Source organism: Eptatretus burgeri, chromosome 18 (assembly GCF_056783735.1).
Source record: "Eptatretus burgeri isolate ZD-2024b chromosome 18, Ebu_testis_v1, whole genome shotgun sequence".
Taxonomy (NCBI): domain Eukaryota; kingdom Metazoa; phylum Chordata; class Myxini; order Myxiniformes; family Myxinidae; genus Eptatretus; species Eptatretus burgeri.
Window position 1 is genome coordinate 7,287,992 of NC_140978.1, and position 25,000 is coordinate 7,312,991.

Genomic DNA, 25,000 nt, shown 5'->3' on the forward strand with positions numbered 1-25,000 from the left:
GTAATGTACGAGTATGTCTCAACCAGTGATGCACAGCCACAAATGACACCATATTCCCCGAAGAAGGCATGCTTCTGACAATAAAGGCAACATGAAACAATATGGTGAGTCGGGTTCCGTCTCAGCGAAAATGCCAATGGTCGTGAAAAAAAACGTTATTCAAACAAGGTTTTAAAAAATTGTCCAAGACATGCCACTTTGTATTGATGTTTTTCAAGATTTCATGACGTACAATTAAAAATAACAATAATGGAGGCCCGTACTCTTGACGGAGCTTTGGAGCCTTTACACCAAGTCGAGAAACGTCAAGGCTGAAACCAATCCTGGACAGGTCGCCATGGCATTTTGTGGCCTGTCTTTGATGATCGTATCTCATTTCAATTTGTCTGTCTTTTTTTTTTAATCAACTCGTGTTTAAAATGTGTGATTAGGAATGAGCAAATGTAACTTCAGAATATTTTCCAAGCAATTTCTCTGGATGCATCCATCTCTTGCGTCCATGACTGACTATCAAATATACATGTGATGTTTGCGTTTTGTAAGAAAAATGGGTGTTACCTTCATATGAAGCCAGAAACCCCCGGCCCACCCAGTTACTAATGCTGCGGAATTCCACCCAGAGTCGGCTCTCAGTAGAGAAGATAGCCCGTGGCAGGCGATTACCACAAAATCTGCCTGAAAGATAGAGGTGACAGGGAAAGACATCTCAGTTTGTACCATGCTTACTATTGAGCTGTCTCATGAGGGTTCAATCTTTGAGGGATATCAAAACTAACTTCAAGGTGGTGTTAGAGTGTGATACCAGCAGGGAGCTACACATCTCAGAGCAAAGCATCCTTTGTATGAGGACCTAAGATGGGTTGTTCAGTCTTTATTAAATTTGTGACAGTTACAAAAAAAAGAATACCACAGTACTCTTTTAAAGGAAAAGACAACTGCATACTGATACCCTTTCCAAATTTCTTGCTTGGAGTTACCCGTCTAATACGACCTGTAGTCGGTCGCAATGCTGGATCATGCAAACATGAAGTAGACAAATACATGAGACAACAATGGATTTACTAGTGTGGTTTGAAGTGTAATCCCTTTGGATCTGTGTGCTAAAATTGATTTTTTTGCATTTTCAGTTTGATTTGGAGTCTATATGTTGAAAAATGATGGGGTTCAAATTTTCCTGACCTGAGATCTCATTCTGGAGCCCCCCTGCCTTCTGGGAGCCCACCCACTCCATCTTGGACTGAACTCATGTCTATCTCCACTGCTTATGAAACAATTTTAGGAATGTTGTTTTATTATGAGGAACTTTTGGAACATGCTGATGCTGTTTTTTTTGTCTGTTTCAGATGAGACATTCTAATCATCATGTCAAACAGTGTGTGCATCAACTGCAATGAGGGTGCTATCCCAAGCAAGAGATTGGTGAATAACCCAAATATGATTGAAGATCTAATTGCTTGCTGTAACGAATGATAATCTTTGGGTCAGCTTGATATGAACCAACTTAGTGACTGCTTTGGTATCTTGAGTGAAGCGAAGTGCAAATCTGTGCGTTATCACAATGAATGTCGGAAACCTATCATCAACAAGAGCATGATTGGAAGGCTTAGAGGTAAACGAATCCGGACTGATTCCCCTGCATGTTCCTCTCGAGGTCCTGGGTGACCTTCAGTGCAAATTATTCTTCCCGCCCAAAAAGGACAAAAACCACACCAAAGGCCCAGGTGTGTTTGTTCTTGTCCTGCAGCTTTTGGCCTAATGATGCTTTGGAACCTCTTCATCGCGTTTTTGTCAGAATGGGTGAAAACTTCCTGGGGATAAAATGCAAGACACAAGATGACCATGTGGGAACTTGTGTATCTGAGTTAGAGAGCGCCGGGGATGCTTCTGCTCTTGAAAAGTACTTGGAAAAAAGAAAAAAAGATCACAGGAAATGCTTGCATTATGCACAATGCACCTTTGCTCCATTAAATTACAGTAATGCCCAGCTCATTCTCTCTGTATGTGATGAACAGCTGCTCCTCTCCATTCAAAACACCCTCTCTAATGATGATGTTACCCTAAACATGGCTGAGGTGAATGATGCATACTTGTCAATTTTGAAGAGGTATCAGGTAGAGGTTAATGAGACAGAAAACTACCGCAAGCATCTGAAAAAAACTGGTATCTGAACGGCTTCGTAATGTCCAGTTTGTCAAATCGCTACGCAAAAATGAGCTTCACAATCTCTTCCTCCCAACAGCAGTTCGCATTGCTATGGAATTTCCGTCCTTCCGAACTTCCGTTCATCCGCGATGCTGGATAATGACACAATTGACCACTTGAAGAGCATGGCAAACATTCTCCGAGAGGAGATAATGGAGTACCGAAACTTGTCATTCAACAGTAGCTTTGAAGATTTGAGAATCCTCCGCTACTCCAGTTCTTCCTCACTCATCTCCTCTTTGGCCGTCATGTTCTCAAAGTTTCTGGGATTCGCAATGAAAATGTAGACAAAGTTGTCGACATCGCTTGCCAGTTCCTCATCCAAAATACTCGAGCTGATCATCAGGTGAAGCATCAACCAAAGAAGGAAGACGGGTTTCAGCAGACTGTCCAGACACCTCTCTCAATTGGCCTGCCCCTCACCATTCATTTTCGGGTGCGAGATAAGTACCTCGTTAATAAACTCTCAGAAGTCTACAATGGCAGTGACTACCAGAAGATCCTTGACCTCAAAAAATGTGTGGAGCAAGGTGTTCTTCAGAGGATGAAGGAGACTGGTGGATTTTGTCTATCACATTTTGTAAAGAAAGGAGTAAACATCTGGTTCACTATTGATAATATTGATCTCCTGGAAGACACGCCTACTTGACAGAACACATTCAATGGCACAGTGATCGTGATCAACCAGCGAGCAGAAGATGAAGAGCCCATCAACCAACTCTTGTTGTTCCAGTGAAGCTTCTCTTATCAAAACTACTTGAATTTGAAGTAAAATACCTACCGGAGCAAGTAATCAAGCCAAAACCTTTGCAATTTGAGGACTACCAGCTGGGAAAGTGAAAGGGTCTGATTTCAAATTACTTCACACACTTAGGCTCTTGCTACCGACTTTGCAACTGATGACATCAGTTGTGAGAATACAAATGATGGACAAGTAGAGGATAGAGAACAGCAGAAGATGCAAGGGTAGCAAGAACAACATGAGCCTTATCCAGATGATTCCATTCTCTCAGTGAAAGAACGCTCCCATAAGGGTAGGAAGTTAGCAAAGCAAGAAGTGATGCCAACTTGGGTTTGTACTAAATCTCTGTTATCATGCAACTCTCAGAGTCACAGCTAGACAAACTCAGAAGTGGTTGTTCCATTGTTCAAGACCTCCCCAACAGACTATGCAACCCTGTACAGTGTACACTGTTCTGATGTTGACACAGGGCATCTCTGCTTTTGTAGTTGGTCCAGAATGAATAACCATCATTACACATGACCTGGATCTTTATAGCTGCACACTCCAGATTCAGCAGACAGTAGGTAACACCAACTGGATTCTCCAGGCAGGTGTTTTGCATATTGCCTTTGCTGTCTTGCATGCTCTTGGCAAAACGATTCATAGAAGTAGTATCGATACATTTGCCATTGAAAGTGGAACATACACCTCTGCAGCCCTTCGTGGGATCTATGGTGGCAAGGCATACAAGCGAGGCATTGAATACCACATTACGACGAGCTCGGCTATTATAATGGTGAGGTTTGATGCTATTTCCTTTGCATTCCCTCAAGGATCTGTGGTCAGTGCGCCGCTCTTAGGAAGGCTCTAGATGAAAGCAGTCCAGACATGGTTGACATCTATGAAGACATCCAATCCGGGTATTCCACAAATCTGAAGCCATATGAAGGAGACGACAGAGGAGAGCTCACTCGGTTTCTCATGCAGTACCTTGAACAGGTAGAAAGCCTTCGAAATCTCATCAGTGCCTGTCGCTCAGGAGACTGGGAACATTACTTAGCAACACTGGAGAACCTCATCACGTATTTCTTTGCACACGATCTTCTGAAATATGCTCGCCTGATGCCAGTACATCTCACTCAAATGAATGCTCTGGAACAGGATGATCCTGTTACTTGGGAAGCACTGAAGTCTGGAGACTTTGTCGTGGCGAAATCAGAAGTTCTCTTTACCCACCTGTTCACTGATCAGACCCCCTTGAGCAGGAGATAAAGGGGTTGAAGCGCTATGGTGGAATGGTTGGACTGAGTCAAGATGAAGCTGCTTTGGACCGACTCATTACCACCACCCCTCATCTCGCTCGAACAGTGAAACAGTACCTCAACAGCTTCCCTTAAGTCTCCAAGTCCTCTTCCTGAAGTGAACACTACCAGCTTTCTGGAGACGTTGCTGTGAGGACAAGAGAAAATGCTCTGAAGCTGTGTCACTCCATTGAAATACATTGTGAAGGCCATCCATTCATATTGAAGTCTCCATTGAAAAGCCTGGTTTCATCAGCTCTCGTACCACAAGATACAAAGCACAATATTCTACACTTTGCTGAGAAGGGTCAGGAGTGGTTTAAGCAGTTCATTCATGACAGATTGCTGCCAACATCAACAGGTTCAGTTTGGGACCCAATGAAAAAGCTCAAATTGAAGACCTCCTCAAACTGCATAGAGAAAACAAAATTCCATGTGGGTGAAAAGGTTATCAAAGTTTGTGATGAGCATGAACTGTTCAGGAGATTTCTCATCATCCAGGGAAGCCATCCTGAACTGGTACCAAAACTAGAGGGGACAATAGGAGAGTATGAGATGTCAGTAGTGCCACATTCCCTTTGTGCTGTTCATGGCTCTCTCTATATCCCAACGGACAAAGCCAGTCTGATGCACGTGGTTCAAGAAGCCAAGGCTCAACTGTCTCTGCTCTTGAAAGAGCATCTGAGGGTTCTCCAACCCATGTTCTTGTTGTTGATACAATTGCTGTGCTGCAGGGCATGAAGAAAACACCAACCATGCGCAAGCTTTCTGATCTTCAACAGGCATTCATCAAGCACAATGAGATGATGATGGTTGACTACGATGACGGTGGAATGGTATTTGACTGTTACCTGGAACAGCCTTTGAAGAAGAAGGCACACCAGAAGAGAGCAGCAACGTCCACTGAATTTGAAATTCATCCAGAAATGAAGCTCACCATGTCTCTCAAAAAGATTCTGTCTTCCTCAAAGACCAAAAGTAGACTGACAACCATGTTCGCCCAGGGTTTGCTTTAAAACTTTGATTGTTGTGTACAGCAACAAGACAAAGGGTGAAGACTTTGAAGAACATTCACACAAAGAGGCCAATACGCTTATTCCTCACCAAGTCCTGTCATCTGTAGCCGAGAATGCTTGGTGGGAGATATGCGTTTGGTCACCAGACACTGACGTTCTCATGCTTCTTCTTGACCTGGTCTCTCATGGTCGACTGGGAGCTCTAATTTGCCTCAAGTTCTTGACTGGTAAGGGGACAAGAGACAGAGAAATTGATGTGGTAGGGCGAATGCAAGTAATTGGACATTACAAATGCCAAGGACTCATTGGACTCCAGAATTTCACCGGTGCTGACTGGGGTGGGAAATTTGTTGGTATTTCCAAGAAGACCTGGGTTGGTGCCTAAATGAAGCTTGAAGAAGATGACCCAGCAATCAACTGCTCCAAGGTACTTGGTTAAGGTCCTATTCAGTGTCCTGGTCAATGGCGAATTGCCACCACAGGTTAAGGGTTTGGAGCATTTCATCTGCCACTTGTATTGCTCGGCAGATCCCACAACCCTACAAGCTCTAAGATGGGAAATGTTTCGTTTCAAGCACTTGGAGGGAGAGATGTTACCTCCTACTCCTGCTGCCTTACCACCACATATGACACGTGCAAATTTCATTACCATGCATGATAAGTCATACACTCCCAAATGTCTGGCTCTTCCTCCCATTGAAGAAAATGGTTGGAATGTTAAGGAAGGTGTTTTCTGTTCCAGTGAGGAGTCTCGCCCTGCCCGCCCCTCGAGCTGTGATTGAACGACAAAATGTGCAAGTAAATCAGGGTGTAAAGGAAGGTGCAGCTGCTTCAAGAACAGATTTCCCTGTACGTGCTATGGCAGTGATTGTGGAAACATAATTAAGGATGTTACCCATGAGGATGACGATGAGGATGATGAATAAATGAGCAAACAGTTTAATGTGATGATGATTGATGTGGATAAGGACAAGGATGATAAATCATTATGTTCTTGGTTTGGATTTTTATTTTTAATATTCCTTTGTACTTGTGTAGATTAAAACATTCTGAATTTATCAAAAAAGGACAAACCGAAGGTACATTGCCAATTTTTACAGTTCTTCCAAAGTATGTTTTTCATTCGAGTTGGACTGCATTGTGAAACAAACCCAATATTAAAGGTGTACATTGTGATTGGTATTTTCAGTTTTTATTGGGTAGTCAATCTAGTCTACCCTTATTATCAGTATTTCCGTCGATATGTTTGTCTGTCTGTATGTGTATATATATATATATATATATATATATATATATATATATATATATATATATATATATATATATATATATATATATATGTCTGTTCGGTCCAGTGCTCCGTTAATACAATGGCGATTTCGATGAAACTTGGTTGGTAGGTTCATACCATGAACTAGTTGTGTGTAAATGAGAGCCGTTGCTATGGACCCATTTGAAATTTTCAAAAATATCTCAAAAATTAATTTTTTCGAAAATCATAAATTGGGCCATGAGCGACTGTGGGCAGTACATTCAGCCATATTGTCAAAAATTTCCAGCCGGATTCTATGAAAACTGTCGGAGAAGATAGACTTTGAATGAACCCTGGTCGATAACAATAAAAAAAACGAAGTTCGTTATATCTCAGAGACTATGAGTCAGATATACATGAAACTGGTATGGTAGGTTCATGGTACATCCTAGTTATGTGTGAGAAAGAACCGTTGCTATGGACGCTTTTGTTGGCGAGTAACGGCTGAAAAACGACTAAATTTGACATGATCGACTACCCATGTCCGCCTACCAGCTTGTTTCATATATAGTCTTGTGCGAAAATTGCTGGATCATCTCATCAGACGGTTCAGTTTAAGTCGGATCCCTTGATGATACATTGTGTAGATCACTCAGGATATGTCATTTATTGACTCATATTCATTCAAAAAAATCCCCCCAAGCAACTCATAATGTCAGACACATTGATTTATTATTTACGCAAGATAAGCACAGGTTTATTACAGGGCGGGGGTCCATTGACGGAACACCCCCCTCCCCGACCTTGCTCGTGACATGGGGTCAATGAATGTACGGGCCACTTTAAAAGTGTCAAAAATGGATTCAACATCATCAAAAATCCCTAAAACGACTGTAAGATTATTAAAGTGGGTTCATTTTAAGCAGAGCTAGTCCCAGAGGGGGGTACAGGGTGGAAAGGGGCCCCCCAGAAGGGGACCCTGGGCCAAGAAGATTTGAACCCCATCATTTCCCTTTAGTTTGACAAAAATTCAAGACAGAAAATAAAAAAATATCTATTTTAGCACGAAAATTATACGGGAGTTACTTTTAAGAACATTTCATACCACACTATAATTTCAAACAAACACAGCTGCTGAGCTTGGGAAAAGCGACTTCACATCCTGGGGCATTCTGGGTACCGACAATGCCATCATTATGATGTCGATTTATCTCCACACTCAACGGAGCAATTGAGAAGAAATTGCCTCCTCCCCAAGGATGCCAACCAACATGCTCTATCCTTCAAATGTTGAGTGCCAAGTAAGTAAAGGCCCGGTCACACCTTGACGTTTTAGCCAACGTATGCCAATTTTTGAATTTTTTTTCTAAAACGCTGGCACACGTTGAATACGTTATGGGTAAGTTTTGATAACATTGACAGCACGCTGAAAAACACTGCCATACGTCGTTGTACGTTGGCTTTAAACGTTGTACTTTTTGGTTGTCCTCAAATTTTTTCATGCTTGAAATTTCACGACGTATGCCGGCGTATGACTCACACGTTCCGCTACGCTGGCCACAAGTTGTATGCACGGTCTGCGATCGTTGACAGACGTCAACACATGCTACTTGTAAGTTAATCATAAGTTGAGACACGCCGAGGTAATGTTTAGCTTACCCGAAACTTATTTCTAACCTATGATTAACGTGTTGTTGGCACGTTACGCGATCGTTGCCACACATCGACAGACGTTACTTTTAAGTTACTCATAGGCTGAAAGACGTCGGTATAATGGATCGTCCTTGCGTCAACGTCCACGGCCACGGCCAGGACACTTATTTGCAGCATTCTTCAAACTTTTCTTCGGCATGACGAGGATGTTCACACTTCGATGTCTAGCTTGGCTATGATTCCAATTGTCCATCGGCAGCGTCTATTTAAAATAGTCGAGTTTGAGCGTTTTAACACGTTCAGAAGAAACGCTTCAAATTTCCAAACCCCAGCGTCAAAAAACAAAGGCGAGTGACAGCAATTTAAATCGTTCATTGTAAACAATGAAAATAGCTGAGTGGTACCGTTTAAAAGTCGTTGAGTGTAAAAAAATCGAATTGTTGAGCGCAAGCGTCTACTTTCAATAGTGGAGATGCAGCCATTTAAATCGTTGAGTTTATCATTTAAATCGTTAAATTGTTAAACGCAAGGACGATCCATCATAACCCACACCCTCCCCCTCACACTCACCTACTACTGCCAACATGAACAAACTACTACTAATACTAATACTAATACTGATACTGATACTGTTACTGCTGACATGGACATCGACTCAAAAAGGACTCGAAAACACTGTTGGGTTCCCCTTTTATGAGCACAATTTTTATATACTAATTCCCAAAACCGCTGGGAACACGTCTTTATATGGCAGTTGTAAGCTAGAAACACGTTCATTTATTTTTTTTGTCGACTGGAAGACATCATTGGAATACGTCTACATACGTCGATGTGTGTTGGGACTACGTAAAGAATTGGTTCAAAGCACGTCAAACATAAGTTAGAAATAAGTTTCGCGTAAAAAAGACATTACCGCGACGTGTTTCGACTTAAGAGTAGCTTATAAGTAGCGTTTGTGGACGTGTGTAAGCGTCCACATATCGTGTGTAAAACTTATCCCCATCGCATGCGAACGTGTGTCATACGCCGAGTACGTCATAAAATTTTGAACATGTTTAAAATTTCTTGACGTACTCTACTTACTACGATGTATGATAGCGTACTTTAGCGTTCTACTCACGTAGATACCAAACTTACTCATACCGTATTTGACGTGCCCCAACGTTTTAGACACATTTTTCTTAGGTCGGCATACGCTGGCAAGATCGCCAAGGTGTGACCGCGATGTTGTCACTTCCATTTCTACGGCAGTTATGATTCGAATCGTTGTGCGTCAGCCTTTTAATAGGCTACGTCACGACATCGTCGACGATGCGTGCAACGCGCTATGCCTAAGTTAGACTATCGTTGGGCATCGGTTGTGTAGGCCGACAACAGGTTCAGCATTTGTTGGTATAAGTTATCTATAACACAACGAAACGTTCTGTGTCCGTTACCAATGCGTTATACATCAGACCAAGTCGCTGTGAATACGTCCGAATCTTTAAAAAAAAAAAACATCAAAAGTTCAATAAGCCAGCGTTTTAGATACATTTTAATACGTTGCCATCGCTGGCTAAAACGTCAAGGTGTGACCGGGCCTTAAGCAAGCAAGAAAGCAGACTTCCAAGATGTCCTATTCAGGCATATTGAATGATAGCACATATAATTATTGTGAAGAAGTGCTGTGAGGGAGTTTGGGTGAAAGGTAGTTTCAGGAAAAAAAAAAATTTCAAAGAGAAATTAGCACAACCTACCCAAAAGAGGTGCTTGCTTCCAGTATCCATCACGAACCTCCAGATAATCATACCAGCAGTGCATGCTGGGATATATATCAAGAGATGTGATGTTCAAAACAATCTGGAATAAAAAATAGGGAACATAAATTGATCATGACTTTGAATAATAACTTTGAAACAGCAAAGCTGCATGCATCAGTATATTATGCATTATATTACACCTGAACAATTTCAATTAGTAATTAATTTGTTTTCATACATTTCGCAAGTCTCATCCTTGCATTTACTGACCTCAGCACACTCCATCATACCTTCTTCCGTTTTTCGCTTTTATTAACATCATTTTTTTCCATTGTTTTTTTTTTGTGGAACAAATTATTTTTATTGTTCTGACAAAATCGATTTTTGCAGTGGTGGGTGAGGCAGAATTCACCTTCTCTCCTGGTGTGACGGAGATGCGCCAGATGCAGTGTGTGTAAGATGGGTATCCATTGGGGAAACCGGGAGAGGAGAAGTTTCCGTCAGAATCTTGAAGCGTCGCATCACATTCTGAGGAAAGAACATGAAAAATAAATTGTTGATGAGCAATAAACTAACTTGGTCCAAAGCCATGTATTCTACAGTGTTCTCAATTTTCATTTTTAGGGTTGATCAAAGACCAATGATATGTAGATGGTGTTCTGAAAGGAAGGTTTTGGTCAGTGTTGTGTCGTAAAATACTCCAAGAATGAGGAATTCAATATTCTCCAATGGTTTTATTCAACCGAACATCGGAACGTAACAAGCTTTGCACTGCACACCTTCTGACCTCTCACCCCAAACTCCTTCCTCATCGCACCCTTTAGCGTCCAGTGTATGCACACCACTACAGTCAGGAAGATATTTCTTTCCCTTTCCCCACCTCCCACAAAATACCCTTAATGATTGGCTTTTCACCTTTAGTTTTTACTCATCTAAATTTTACCCAAATTCTTACTCCAGCCAGAAAACAACATCTGGCCAACCTCAAGGCCGAATTCTCAAACCTATCCCTTTTTTCAAAGATGTGGTGGTGCTGCACCAAGTCTGTCTCTAGTGTATGCTCCCTCCATCCCTTCCCTCACTTCAAATGACACCACACCTTACTCTGCTCACTCATGCCTTAATTCTGTGTTTACTTCCAAATCCTGTGTACCCAACCTCTCATTCGCTACACCTACCATACCCTCTCATACCCAACTACTCCTAGATATTGTCCTTTTGACATAAGAAGGTGGAGAGGTTTCTGGAAACCTTGACTCCGATTTTGTGACAGGCCCAGATAGCATTAGTGCATGTGTCCTACAAACTTGCTCTCATGCTCTTGCTCATCCTCTTTCTGCTCTGTTCACTCAAACATTCTCTCTGTCAGTTTCTGTCTGCCTCAATGTTAGCCAATAACACTGCAATACACAACCGTGGTGCAAAAATGGATGTTCTTGACTACAGGCCGATTTGCTTGCTCCCAATTAAAAGCAAGTTAATGGAATCTATCATTGCAATTGACATCAAATATTTCCCTTTCTCCAATGGACTGATCTTAGATCATCAGTTAAGTTTCAGACCTAGTAATTGACATTCAACATGCTGCTTCTACTCTTCCAACAATGGATGGACGTCTTCAATCTCAGACATGAGATCAGGGCAGTCTCTCTGGACGTGTCTTGAGTATTTGACACAGTCTGGCATCCCACCTTGATCTCCAAACTTTCTGCTTATGGCATCCAAGGCTACCTCCTCTCATGGATCACATACTTCCTCCACTCCCGTATTCATAGTGTAGCTTTTAATGGGATCCTCTCATCTCCTCTCCCTGTCAAGGTTGGGGTGCTCCAAGGCATTTTCTTGGGCCCAGTCTTGTTCCTCATCTTCAATGATCTTTCTGATTCCCTGGGAAATCCTGCCTATCTCTGCTGATGATTCGGCCCTCTGAAACATCATTTCTCATCCTTCAGACATGCAGGCAGGAGCCACTTGCCTCTCTGCAGCCCTCAATAGAATCAGGAGCTGGTCCAATACTTGGAATACATCTTTCAACCCTGACAAATACCACACACTCACCCTGTCTCTCTGAAAGGACTGTCTGGCAAACCCTCACATGTACTTCCTAAACAAACTACTCAAAGACATTAAATCACTCAAACTTTTGAGCTTCACCATCAGCCATGATCTTTCTTGGGTAGATCATATTTCCAAGATAGCCTCCAAAGCTAGCCGTCAACTGGACATCCTTCATCGTGCAAGATCTTTCCTTAGCCAATCTAACTTTTTGGCAACCTACAAGGCCTTCATTTTCAGCTTAATGGAGTACTGCTCTCTCCTTTGGGCTAGCACCCCTGAGTCACACCTTGCCCTTCTTGATGCTGTGGAAAGCAAGGCCTTCAAAATTATTGGGATCTCCCATGACGAAGCTGAGCGTCTAGGCCTGTTCTTCTCATATCACAGACAGGTTGGTGGCCTTTCTGTATTATCCCACCTTATTTTGGTCTTGCACCCTCTGCCCTCTCCTGGCCCTTTCCCTGCCAGGTTTCTGCAGTGCGCACATGGTCTGCCAGTAACCCTTTTCTTGTTAAACTCCCCAAATCCATGCTCACTGCTTGCCTCCACTCATTTATTCCTCTTTTCTCTCACATGTGGAGACAACTTCCCCAGTCTCTTCCCTCCAGGGCTTCAAGACAGCTGTTCATCATTACCCCAGGTCACCCCCCATTCATACTCATGATTTATTCGACCACCATTGACCCCATTCCCAAGCACTCCATTTCTCCAGGTTATTGTAATTTTAACCCCTCTCCCTCACCTCTTTTCGTGTGGTCATTGTTGGTTCATTTGTTCCTTTTCTGTTTCATCCTCACTTTCCCCTTCCCTTTCTTGCTGTGTTTCATTCAGCCTGTGAGCAGTTTGCCCACCCCCATGTGTCCTCCATTTCCCCTTGATTACAGTAACACTTCTACTCTGCCGTTGGTGTTTGTTTTTCCATTTTTTTCCCTTCCATTCTCCTCTTGCTTTTCCACAAGCCTCGATCCTCAATCATGTATATAAAAACAAAAAGGATTTTTATTTTCAATCTTCAGTAAACATATTCATAAGGCATCTGGACATGACCCATCGACTGGTTTGAAACTAGCTAGGTTCTGGTTGTAGATGCTTGTGTCTTCTGAGATTAGATTCGCTTTTTTTTCTGAAAATTACAAGTCGGTCATAACATGAAATCACATGTATATCCTCAATTGAGTTAAAGTAAAATTAAAATCGAATTCTAATACTTATCGCACTTTGTCTGACAGGATGGTGCATTGGTAAAGCACTTGCCTTTACATTGTCGAGTCTGGATGTGATTATCGCCCCAACTATGAACTCTGTTGGATTGGTGTTTCACAAGCAGGGCGTTGCATCAAAGAGTGTGCTGTCACTCAGATTGGACATTAAGCTGTTGAACCATCGGCTAGCATTGATTGCAGGTGAATGTTAAATATATACTGCCACCACCATGGCAAAATTCAAAATCCCTGCCATTAAAATCTCTATAAAGTCCATCCTCCAAGTTCTGGAATTCCCTCACCCACCAATGACCATTGGCCTGAAACATGGCCAGGGCAAGTTAGACCAGAGCCTGAAACATGGCAAGTATAAGTATAAAAAAACAGCATGAATGCATTTTTCACTTTCCATCTTTGTTTACAGAAAAATGTATTTTGAAACAGAAAATACAAATTCACTTAATTTTCCAGTTAGATTGTTTTTTTTGCCAAAGGCCACTATTATCTTGTCTTTGTGGACCCCTGGTTGGCTGTAAAATGCACATTTCCATTAAACAATTTGATGCATTCGTGGTAATCGTTCTGATAGGATATAGGAATGTGATGTACCTCATAATGGCTAATTTTACATCTAACCTCTCCTATCCCTCCTCTGCCCCTCTTGTGTCCTCTGACCATTTTCTTATTCATATCTCTGTGTTTGTTCGAGGGCGACTTCAATGTCACATAATCTGGTTGTTTGCACAAGCTAACTGGGCAGGGACTGCAATCTGCCCTCTCACAAAATGATTGGGCTGCTATCTCCACAGTACCTGATATTGATTCCACCTGGGAATACTTTCACCAGCCTGCTGTCTCTCGTGGACTGGCTTATCCCACCCTGTCTGCAGCTATTCTGTCCATCTTCTCAGCCCTTGTACAGTGAATCCTATGGTGAAATGTTGTGGTCAAGCAGCTTGTTTTCTCAACATGGAAGACTAACCCAAATGAGGACAACTTCACGTCTCTCCTGAGGTTCAAAGCAAGTGTGCGTCCATCCTTATGCAATTGAGAAAACATAATCTTGCTAATCTGAAGGCTGAACTCTGCATAAAATCTCCTTTTTCAAAAGGCTTTGTCAAACCCATCTATGGTATATGAATCCCCCTTCCATATCCTCGCTGACCACAAATAGCCTCACTGTAAACTCTGCTCTAAACAAGGCAGACTATCTCAACTTTGTGTTTGCCTCCAAATCCAGTTGATCCAACCCACCCCGCTCTGTCACCACCTTAATCTCTCTTATCCACAGGCTTCTTGTCTGTCTCTTTCACACCTGAGAAGGTGGAGAAAGTTCTGTCCAGTCTCGGGTATTGGTCAGTGACAGAACTAGATGGCATTGGTGTCCATGTTGTCAAATCTTGTTCTACTGCTTTTGCTTTCCTTCTTTTTGCCATATTCAGTCTGTCCTACTCCTTTGGCCACGTCCTTACTGCCAGGCAATCCACCAACATAACTGCCATTCACAAGAAGAGCACAAAAACATTCTCTGAACAGGCCAGTAAGTGTACTTCTAATGACAAGCAAAGTCATGGAATCCATAATTGTTGCTGATGTTATCTTTCCTCTTTTCAAAAAGCCTGATTTCTGACCATCACTTTGGACTCTGTCCCAGTTATTCAACTATGGACTTGCTGCTGATTCTCTTTTAACAATGGTCAGAAGTTCTAAATGTTAAAGAGATAAGGACCATCTCCCTGTACATATCTCAGGCATTAGACAGTCTGGCATCCTGCATAATGTGTCAAGCTCACAGCCTGTGGAATAAAAGTAGATACTGGTCTGACAAATGTAATATACCTTTCAATCCTGGAAAATCTCACAGTCTCACCCTGTCGCTCCAGAAAGATCGTCAAACAATCCCACCAACTCTCATGGTTGGCCACTGGAATATGTTCAGCCTCTTGAACTATTAAGGCCTCCATCAATCATAGCCTGTTCTGGGCTGTCCACATTTCAATGCTGACCTCCAAAGCCAGCTTCAGACTGAAAATCCTTCATTGTTCCAAGTCATTCTTTTAAAAATCAAAACTACTCACACACTACAAGACCTTTATCAATAGCTCAAATGAGTATATTGCTCTCCTTTATCGGCTGACTCCCCAGTATCGCATGTGTCCCTCCTGGATTCTGTGGAATCTAAAACTCTGAACATTATTAGAATCTCCCGAGATGAGGACAAAACACAAGGTCTGTTACTTTCAAATCACAGACAGGTTGGTGGTTTCTGATTTTTTTTTTCATCTCTGTTCCATTCTACCTCCCTTTTCCTTCTCAGCCTCTGACACTCCGCTGCTCCTCCAGGATGTACATATTCTTCTAGTAACTCTCTTCTTGTTAAAGTCTTCAAATTCAGGTTTTCCACCTATTTCCACTCTTTTGTTACACTTTTCTCTCATTTGTGGAATGGCCTTCCAGAGATTGTTCAATTGCACTTTCCCTCCACGGTTCAATTCCCTCCAGAAATTCAAACCATGTCATGTCACTTTCCATCCCTACTCATCATGTTTTCTACCCCCATTCACCCAAAGCAAACCAACCATCTTACTTTCATGTTGCTTCCCTTCTTTGCTCTTTTTCTGTTTTATTTCCCCCTTGTTGTGTTCACTATGGCCCTCACTATTGTGTGTGTGTGTGTGTGTGTGTGTGTGTGTGTGTGTGTGTCTGTGTGTGTGTATGTGTGTGTGTGTGTGTGTCTTCAGGTTTCAGAAGGTGGAACGGAGTCCTCCCAGGACTCGAAGTATCCACCTTCATTTCCGTGAAGGATCATGATTCAGAGGCTAGGTTGTGAAGTTGTGTTGTTCTGATAGTTTTGTTCCGAGGGCTCTTGTCAGGATCATCACCGAACCTCAGACAGTTTCCAATTGTAGCTCATTTGTGGTAATGTTCGTAGGGATGGTTTTAAAGATCTGCATGAAGTTTTTTCTTTATCATTCCTGTTGCTCCGTGTGTGTGTCCATCAGCATGCAGGGCAACATTAATAATGCACCTCCGGGCCACTGTCCCCAAGTGTGTTTCCACAGACCTCCCATGGTTTAAGGTATACATCAAGGCTGATGAGCTCAACTGGCATGCCCAAACCAGCCTTAGCCATGGTTCGACAAAGTTCTCCAATTTAACCGTATTATTTTTATGTCCAATTTCACCAAAAGTTGATTTTATCCCTCGAATGCACATTATGTCCAAGTTATAGACCATCTACTGCAATCTATATTATACATTGAAAGGTGCTTACAAATTCTGGAACACAAATGTAGCTTTGTGCAGCAATGAAATAACATAATAAATTCGCATTTAAAATACAATGCTGAATTATCAAATTTTATTTTTAACTAGCGGGTAATCCCCTGCCCTCTGGGTGGGAGTGCCCTTGTCGGCCCAGTTACCGGGCAAGGTGATGCGACTGGCCTGCCACAAAGGAGAAATAGTCCAAATAATAATACCCATGAGAAATTGGAAAAAGTCCACCCCCCCCACCCAAAAAAGTTAATTAAAGAAAAAAAAACATTTCTCAAAAACCTTAGTAGGGACCCTCTGAGTATACTCTGAAAATGTGGTGTGAATTCGCCCAAGGGTATCAGAGTAGTTACTGGACAAACAGACGAACATGTATACAGACACCACTCTGTTTTATATACAGTATTAGATTCTACCTGCATTTTTAATCTGCAAAATGTCGAAAGATTTTGAGAACCACCATTGTCGAGGGCAGCGTTTCTCAACCGGGGGCCCGTGGGACCCCTTCGACCAGGGGGCCATGAGCGGACGCCGAAAAACTGCGATTCAGAATGCAGAAGCTTGAAATGTACAATTAAGGTGACGAGTCTCCGGTCATAGTGTCAAAGTAAAAAGGGTAGATGAGTTTAACCACGATTTTAAAAGAGAAGGCGGAGCCCACAGAGCATTCATAGTAAACCAATGTTTACAAAAACGTTAGAATTTTGTTTTTTCAAATTTTTTCTCAGATGTCAAAGGTTCGAAAATGGAATGACAGCTCTGTCAAGTTTGGATTCACGAATGTCAATCGAGATGGCGTGGACTGCGCGCAATGTCTGCACTGCTCGGTCGTGACATCAAATGCGTCACTACGTCCTTCCAAACTTTCAAACCATCGCGACAAGATGCATCCCGGAAGGAAGGAAGATAATATCGACACTCTGTCTGCGAAACGATCACGATATGACCGTGAAGCGACACTTCCCAAATTTGGATTCCGGCCAGAAGAAAAACCTGCTCTTCAATCCAGCTACGAAGTGGCATACCGAATTGCGAAGTGCAAGAAGCCGCACACTATTGCTGAGGACCTTATCAAGCCATGTACAGAGAAAATGGTGGAATTGATGATCGGATCAGAGGCGAAAAAGATCCAGCAAGTTTCGCTCTCTAATGACACGATCCGACGACGGATTGACGACATGGCCGCTGATGTGTGCCGTCAAGTTTGCTCCGAAATCAAACAAAGCACGCGCCAGGCTAGCCTTCAATTAGACGAGTCGACCGACACCGCCCTGGAGAGCCAATTGATCGCCTTCGCTTGCTACGAGAGAAAGGGAAAGATGAAGGAAGAGTTCTTGTTCTGCAATACCCTACCAACCACAACGACAGCGGCAGATATCAAAGCTATTGTGGACTCTCTTTTTGAAGCTAATGGACTCGGTTGGCAGAATTTCAAGCACATTTGTACTGATGGTGCCCCAGCGATGGTCGGCGTCAGAGGAGGGTTCGTCACGCTTGTGAAGAACGAATGGCCCCATGTGACGTCCTCCCACTGTTCGCTACACCGATACGCTCTTGCGTCAAAGACTCTTCCGCCTCGTTTGCTGGAAGTCATGGACGTCACGGTCAAAGTGATCAACTTCATTCGTGCGAAGGCCAAAAATCATCGGCTCTTCCAACTCCTGACCAACGAAATGGGAGCGGAACATGTTGGACTTCTGTTCCACACCAAAGTCCGTTGGCTATCGAGGGGGAAATGCCTCTCTCGGCTGTATGAACTCATGTTTGAGGTGGAAATCTTCCTGCGAGACAACGAAAACAACCTCTATGTCCACTTCGACAATGAAGAGTTCGTCATGATGCTCGCCTTCCTGGCCGATATATTCGGCCGACTCAACGAAATGAACCAGTCCTTGCAAGGCCGTGATGTGACAGTCAGTGACGTTCAAGACAAGCTTGCCAGACTGTCTGCTCGAATGGAAGTCTGGCAGGCACGAATCAAGGCCGGGTACACTGCCTCGTTTCCTTTCTTGGACGAGCACCTGCAGACGCAGAGGATTGAGCTTCCCGTCGGCATCAAAGATTGCATCACTAGACATCTCGACAATCTCTCCGCTGAGTTCAAATCTTATTTCGACGATGCACCATTGGATGTTCCGTGGCACAAAGACCCGTTTAACGCCAAAATTGAACCTACTGAAGACGAAGCAGAGGAGCTGGCAGAGTTGAAGGTTTCAAAAGCAATGAAGCTGGTCTTCAGCAACAAAGAAGACCACTCCACCTTCTGGTTATCTGTTCAGGATGTGTATCCACAACTCAGCAAGAAGGCATCCGTAATGCTCATTCAATTCGCCATAACATATCTTTGCGATTCTGGATTTTCTGACCTTGCGACCATTAAAACGAAGTCCAGAAACCGTCTTGACGTTGGGAACGATATTCGCCTTGCTGTGTCCAAGACGGAGCCGGACATAAGAGGCCTCGTCAGACAAGCCCAACAGCAAGTGTCTCATTGATTGTATTGCTTAGAAAAATGTTTACTTTGATTTATCTTTTAAGACTGAGTAAATAAATTTCATAAAACGAAATCTGCATCTTTTATTGAAGGACAGGGGACCACAAATGTTAAACGACTCGGTAGGGGGCCATGGGCCATCAAAGGTTGAGAAACGCTGGTCTTGGGATTATACATTCAAACCCCCTGAGCCTCACCCATTCTCAAAGCGTTCTGTGTGTCAGTGAGTGAGTGACTGAGTCCGCACTGGTTCTCGGATGGACTATATGAAGTCCATCCCCCGGTGAAGCTCTGAATTGCCAAATGTTCGAGTGTCTTGTTAGCCTCTGTCACCTCACTCTTTGCTGAGCCTGGATCTTGTATTTAAAAAACACAACACCTTTTCACACAACTCACAAAATAAGCCAAAATCAGAAACTTGCTTCTTCATTCATATGCAGCACAACACTCCAGGGTAGGATCACTGGCTGAAGGTACAGTTGTACCACTGATGCAATGCATCCACTGTTGGTGAGAGCAGGAATTTGGCCATGGTGCCAGCATTAGCTCACCTATTCTTTGTGAAGGACACTATGAGATCTTCAACATCCACCAACTTATGCTGGCAGACAGAACTCGTTTAACATCCATTCGAGGGACAGGACTCACATTGATGAATCACCATGCCTGTGAAGCACCAGGATGACAGTTGAAAGCTGAGCCAAGATTCGAACCCAGGCTATAACATCTTGGAGGTGAGTGTGCATACCTCTCGGCCATTCCGTCAGCCCAGAAACTTGTTTAAGGAGATTTTGAAATAAACAAAGCTCACTTTGTTTCAGTGATACAAGAATAACAATATTGCTCTTAAATCCAAATGCATTTACAAGTTCTTGAAATCCCCAACTGTGATTAGTTCACTCAGATTTTTCACAGCCGTAATCACATTATACTATTTTAATGAGGGTTTCCAATGATTGTTTTTAACAGTGATGAAGCCCCAAAATGAAGCTGGTACTCCGATTACATGATGAAAACGAAATTAAAGCAGAATTTGCAACATTTCATCCAAGATATAGTGAGATATTATTGTGAAAGAGAACTTTACTGTCAAGGGTGTCCAAATATTTTGTAAAGGATCACATCAAATAATGGAAAAACAATTTCAGATTTGAAAAGCTTTAAAAGCAAGGCATGATTGTTATCATTATGGACTGCAACTCACTCGACCAAATATTTAGTGAAGCTGACGGCTGTTTATGCTTATTTCCATTATACTGTGCCTGAGCTGTGAGCACAAACACTCAAACTTACCGAGACAGCGATACAGCTTTCGGGCCTGTGCAATGTCTCCTTTGCTGAGGCGGTTTCTCTGCCCAATGGCTGGCCGTACTCCGTTCTCATCCTTTCGTGGCAAGATGGTGTCCATAAACATTCCTCTGATGCACGTCCAAAAGTTAATCAGTTTGAGATATTAAAAAAATGCACAGCATTGAGTATCCCTCCACTGAACAGTATATTAATTTCGTCGTGGTATAAGCATCACTTCGAAGCATAGATATCTATATTTTAAACTCTAAAGCAGATGGCTCACTTTGAAGAACCCTGAAGGAAGGTCTTCTGTAAAAATGAGCGCAGTTTCAAGCAAACTACACTAACAGATGACATCAATGTCATACCAGGTGAACAGAATAATTGTTTGCTTTTCGTAGGTTGCATGGCAATTATTGCAGAGACAAGGTCCTCAAAACAACAGGAAATTCCATCAAATAGATTAGCAATGTTCTCTTGTGGAATGGCCACTCAGGTGGCCTCCTCTTTTTGGGACAATTGCACTTCTGTCAGGGCAGATTGAGGAACATGTATGATATATTACACCCACATTCAACTGGAAAAATATTAGGAATACTCATTGCTGCATTTAGACATTTACGCAACACATGGAGTTTGTAACATGTTAGTGGAATATGGTGTCCCACGTCTGTTGCAGCAAAAAGCATTGCAATGGATCTAGATGCATAATTGACAGTACCCCACAGCATGTACAAAGCATGTTGCTGAAGCTTACCAAACGTCTTTTGTGTCTCCAAAGCCACCTTCCAATGCACTTGCACAATATTGTGGACACATGGACTGGGATGAATGGCAATCTGAAATGTGGCGTATCCAACCACATTTAGCGTTTGAACAAATTTATGGAGATGTGGGTCATGCTTGGCAACTATTCTGGGTCTGCAACTAGATACTGATCTGCCCATTATGTTGAGGGCAATCATCTTTCTTATTACTTTTTTAGACTTTCAATAATGGTCACATTACTTTGTGGAATAGACAACAATCTTTATTGCTACATGCACAAACCTTAAATGATAAACATGGAAGACCTTTCCCAATTTATGAACAACATTATGTCAAAGTGAATAATGGATGAAATCAACAGGGCATTGATTGTGGTATGCTAAGTGCTGTGGGAAGCAAAGAGAAGCTGACATATTTCTCCTTTTCTACGATGAAGGGCTAAAGCCTGAAACATTGGCATTTTCTTGCTTCCCACAGTGGTTAGCATTACTCAATAAACACCCTGTTGATTTAACGCATTGTTCTTCCTGTCCGCTGACGCAGATCCATACTATAGTCTTCATGAGCAAGTCTAGGTCTTCATTCGATCTTTAAGTGAGCCACATTCTTTGTAGTGAGAAAATTAATGATCATTTTTAAAATGCAATAAAAAAGGAATAAACAAGTGTCACAATTGTGAAAAATGCACACACAAGCATACAATCATGAGGAAAATTGGGCTGACAGGATGCAGGATGACCTAGAAGTACACACACTCGCCTTTCAGTTTTCTAGCCTGGGTTCAGATCCCAACCCTGCCATCCCGGTGTTTCACAGGCAAGGTGATTCATCGATGTGTGTGCCGCCCCCTCAGATGGACGTTAAACGGGAGTCCTGTCTGCCAGCTTTTGTTGGTGGACGTGAAAGATCCTGCGGTGTCCTTCACAAAGAGTAGGCGAGCTATCGTCGGCACCCTAGCCAAATTCCAAATTTCTGTCTTAACTTAGAGAGTGCATTGCATCAGCAGCACAGCCACACCCTCAGCCAATGATGCTACCCTGCAGCCTTGTGCTGCATAAGAACAAAGAAGAAGATGATGATCAAAATTTAAATGGAAACTCACCGTGAGAAGGTGTTGCGTGAATAATGCATGATGCTATCGAAGTCGTAACTCTCATCCAGAGAATGCACTTCACCAGGTTCCATCTTGAGGAAGTTTTCCTCCTGACCTTTGATCCAAGCAGACAGAGTCAAATTAAACACAACTAATGAAATTGCAATTTCCTCGAAGGGAAACAATATAATGAAGATAGACACCAGTTAACCAGTACTTTTACCATTAGCAAAGATGAGACGCACACATACCAGGCTGGATATTGTCCCTCACGATGACAACATGATTGTCTCGGTCAGGTCGTGTGTGCTCGTGCCAGAACCCAATCACATGTCCAAGTTCATGCACAACGATGCCAAACTTGTCACAGTTCTTCCCTATTGAAATTGCTTGTGCCCCATCTCCCATTCGACCAACAAAAGAGCAGCACCTTCAAACAAAAACACGATTATCAATTTTGCACTAACTGTGAATTGCCACCAAAATCCAGTAACCATCTTCTCATTGCTGTAATATTTGCAACATATAGGGGTCAGGTATTGAATGTCACATTACTGTTGCTCACTATTCATCACATTGCTGTTTTTGTTTTTTAATGTTTTTGTATACTAAGTCAAGGCTCGTAGGAGAGCGAGAGCACAGAAATGATCGGGAGGCAACAGAACAATAGGAACAGTAGAAAGAGGGGAGGAAACAACAACAGCAGGGTTGAGGGACAAAACAGAGGGAGACTTGAACGAATGAGGGCTAGGGGAGGACAGACAGGGTGGACCACAAGAATATAGAAACAAACTCTCAGGAAGGAAAAATTTGAACTTTGGAAAGAGGTGACCTTGGGGCGGGGGAGGGGGGGTGTAAACAAGGGTGGAAAAGATCATGGTTTTGGATTGGGGATGATCTGAGATAGTAGTGAACAACTGTCTTGAAAATCCGGAGGGAAGAATGGGATTGGAAAGAGTGTGGAACTTGATTCCACAGGTGGGAAAAGAGGGAACAATTAATGAGTGGAGGTGAGTAGTGATTCTGGATTTTGTGAGTTTCACTAAAAGGGGGTGCCCGTGGACCACATCCATCTCCCAGATACCTGGGTGTGGGGTGGGGGGGGGGGACAAAGCATGGCGATGGCAGAGGGTGCAAGACCAGAAAGGAGGCAGAAGAAGGAAGAGAGACCACCGACCTGTCTACGATAGAGAAGTGATAGACCCATAGACTCAGCTTCATTGCAGGAGATTCCAATAATCTTAAAAGCCTTGGTTTCCATGGTGTCAAGTTGAGTAAAGTGTGAGGAAGGGGCACCAGCCCACAGGGGAGAGCAGTACTCCATCAAAATGCAGAAGAAGGCCTTCCACATTTCGACGCATTGAGACAGGAGTTCAGGTGTGCCAAGGAAAGACTGTATGATGGAGGATGCCCAGTCGGTGACTGGCTTTGGAGACCAACTTAGAAATGTGGTTTACCCAAGAAAGATCATGGCTGATAGTGAGACTTGGGAGTTTGAGTAACTGAACTTCTTAGAGGATTGTTAAGAAAGTCGAATGGGGTGTATACCAGATGATCCTTTCGGATGGAGATCGTGAGAGTGTGACATTTGTCATAATTGAAAGACATATTCCAATTTTTTGACAAACTAGTGATTTTGTCAAGGTCTCATTAGAGGGAAGGGGCTGCTGCCTGTCCATCTGAGGGTTTGATGGATATCATGGCAGATGGTAGAGTTATCAGCAAATAGATAGAGGATTTTCAGAGTCAGATGCATCATTAATGAAGATTAGGAATAGTATGAGGCCTATAACACTGCCTTGAGGGACTCCAGCCTTAACAGCGAGAGGAGATGAAAGGATTCTATTGAGTGCCACATGTTGGCTACGAGAATGGAGGAAATCAATAAGCCATGTGTGGAGTTGGCCTTGGATGCCATAGGCAGACAGTTTCGAGAGCAAGGTTGGATGCCAGACTTTATCAAATGCATGAGTTATGTCGACAGAGACAGCCTTGGTCTTGTGTCTGACAATGAGAGCCTCCATTCATTGTAGGGAGAGTCAAAGCATGTCAAGGTCGAGTGACTTGTTCTGAATCCGAATTAATAATCTCAGATGAGGTTGTTGGAGAAGTGGAAGGATGTCATATCAATTATGATGATGGATTCCATAACTTTGCTGATGATTTGAAGCAAGCTGAAAGGACTGCAGTTAAGGGGATCCATGTTTTGCACCTTTTTACATAATGCAGTAATGTTAGCTGACTTCCAAGCAGATGGAAGATGACCTCGCACAAATGATAGTGTGAAAAAAGAGAGAGAAAGAGAGAAAGAGAGAAAGAGAGAAAGAGAGAAAGAGAGAAAGAGAGAAAGAGAGAAAGAGAGAAAGAGAGAGAGAGAGAGAGAGAGAGAGAGAGAGAGAGAGAGAGAGAGAGAGAGAGAGAGAGAGAGAGAGAGAGAGAGAGAGAGAGAGAGAGAGAGAGAGAGAGAGGAGAGAAGAAGAGAAGAGAGAGGAGAGAAGAAGAGAAGAGAGAGGAGAGAAGAAGAGAAGAGAGAGGAGAGAAGAAGAGAAGAGAGAGGAGAGAAGAAGAGAAGAGAGAGGAGAGAAGAAGAGAAGAGAGAGGAGAAGAGAGAAGAGAGAAGAGAGAGAGAGAAGAAGAGAGAGAGAAGAGAGAGAGAGAAGAGAGAAGAGAAGAGAGAGAAGAAGAAGAAGAAGAAGAGAGAAGAAGAAGAAGAAGAGAGAGAAGAAGAAGAAGAGAGAAGAAGAAGAAGAAGAAGAGAGAAGAAGAAGAAGAAGAAGAGAGAAGAAGAAGAAGAAGAAGAAGAAGAAGAAGAAGAAGAAGAAGAGAGAAGAAGAAGAAGAGAGAGAGAAGAAGAAGAAGAAGAAGAGAGAGAGAGAAGAAGAAGAGAGAGAGAAGAAGAAGAGAGAGAAAGAGAGAAGAGAGAGAAGAAGAAGAG

At 42.8% G+C, this 25,000-nt stretch overlaps 1 protein-coding gene across 2 annotated transcripts in view; it reads right to left on the reverse strand.

Annotated features, from left to right (window-relative positions):
- Positions 1 to 25,000, reverse strand: part of LOC147008528 (dorsal-ventral patterning tolloid-like protein 1) — a 194,515-nt gene that overhangs the window by 87,300 nt on the left and 82,215 nt on the right. For both annotated transcript variants that reach the window (XM_085864515.1, XM_085864516.1), the window contains 6 exons: positions 22,317 to 22,495; positions 22,075 to 22,180; positions 20,208 to 20,332; positions 10,300 to 10,415; positions 9,885 to 9,987; positions 559 to 675 (listed from right to left, as the gene is read on the reverse strand). In XM_085864515.1, coding sequence (XP_085720641.1) covers positions 559 to 675; positions 9,885 to 9,987; positions 10,300 to 10,415; positions 20,208 to 20,332; positions 22,075 to 22,180; positions 22,317 to 22,495 — 746 coding nt within the window. The remainder of the gene's footprint in view (positions 1 to 558; positions 676 to 9,884; positions 9,988 to 10,299; positions 10,416 to 20,207; positions 20,333 to 22,074; positions 22,181 to 22,316; positions 22,496 to 25,000) is intronic.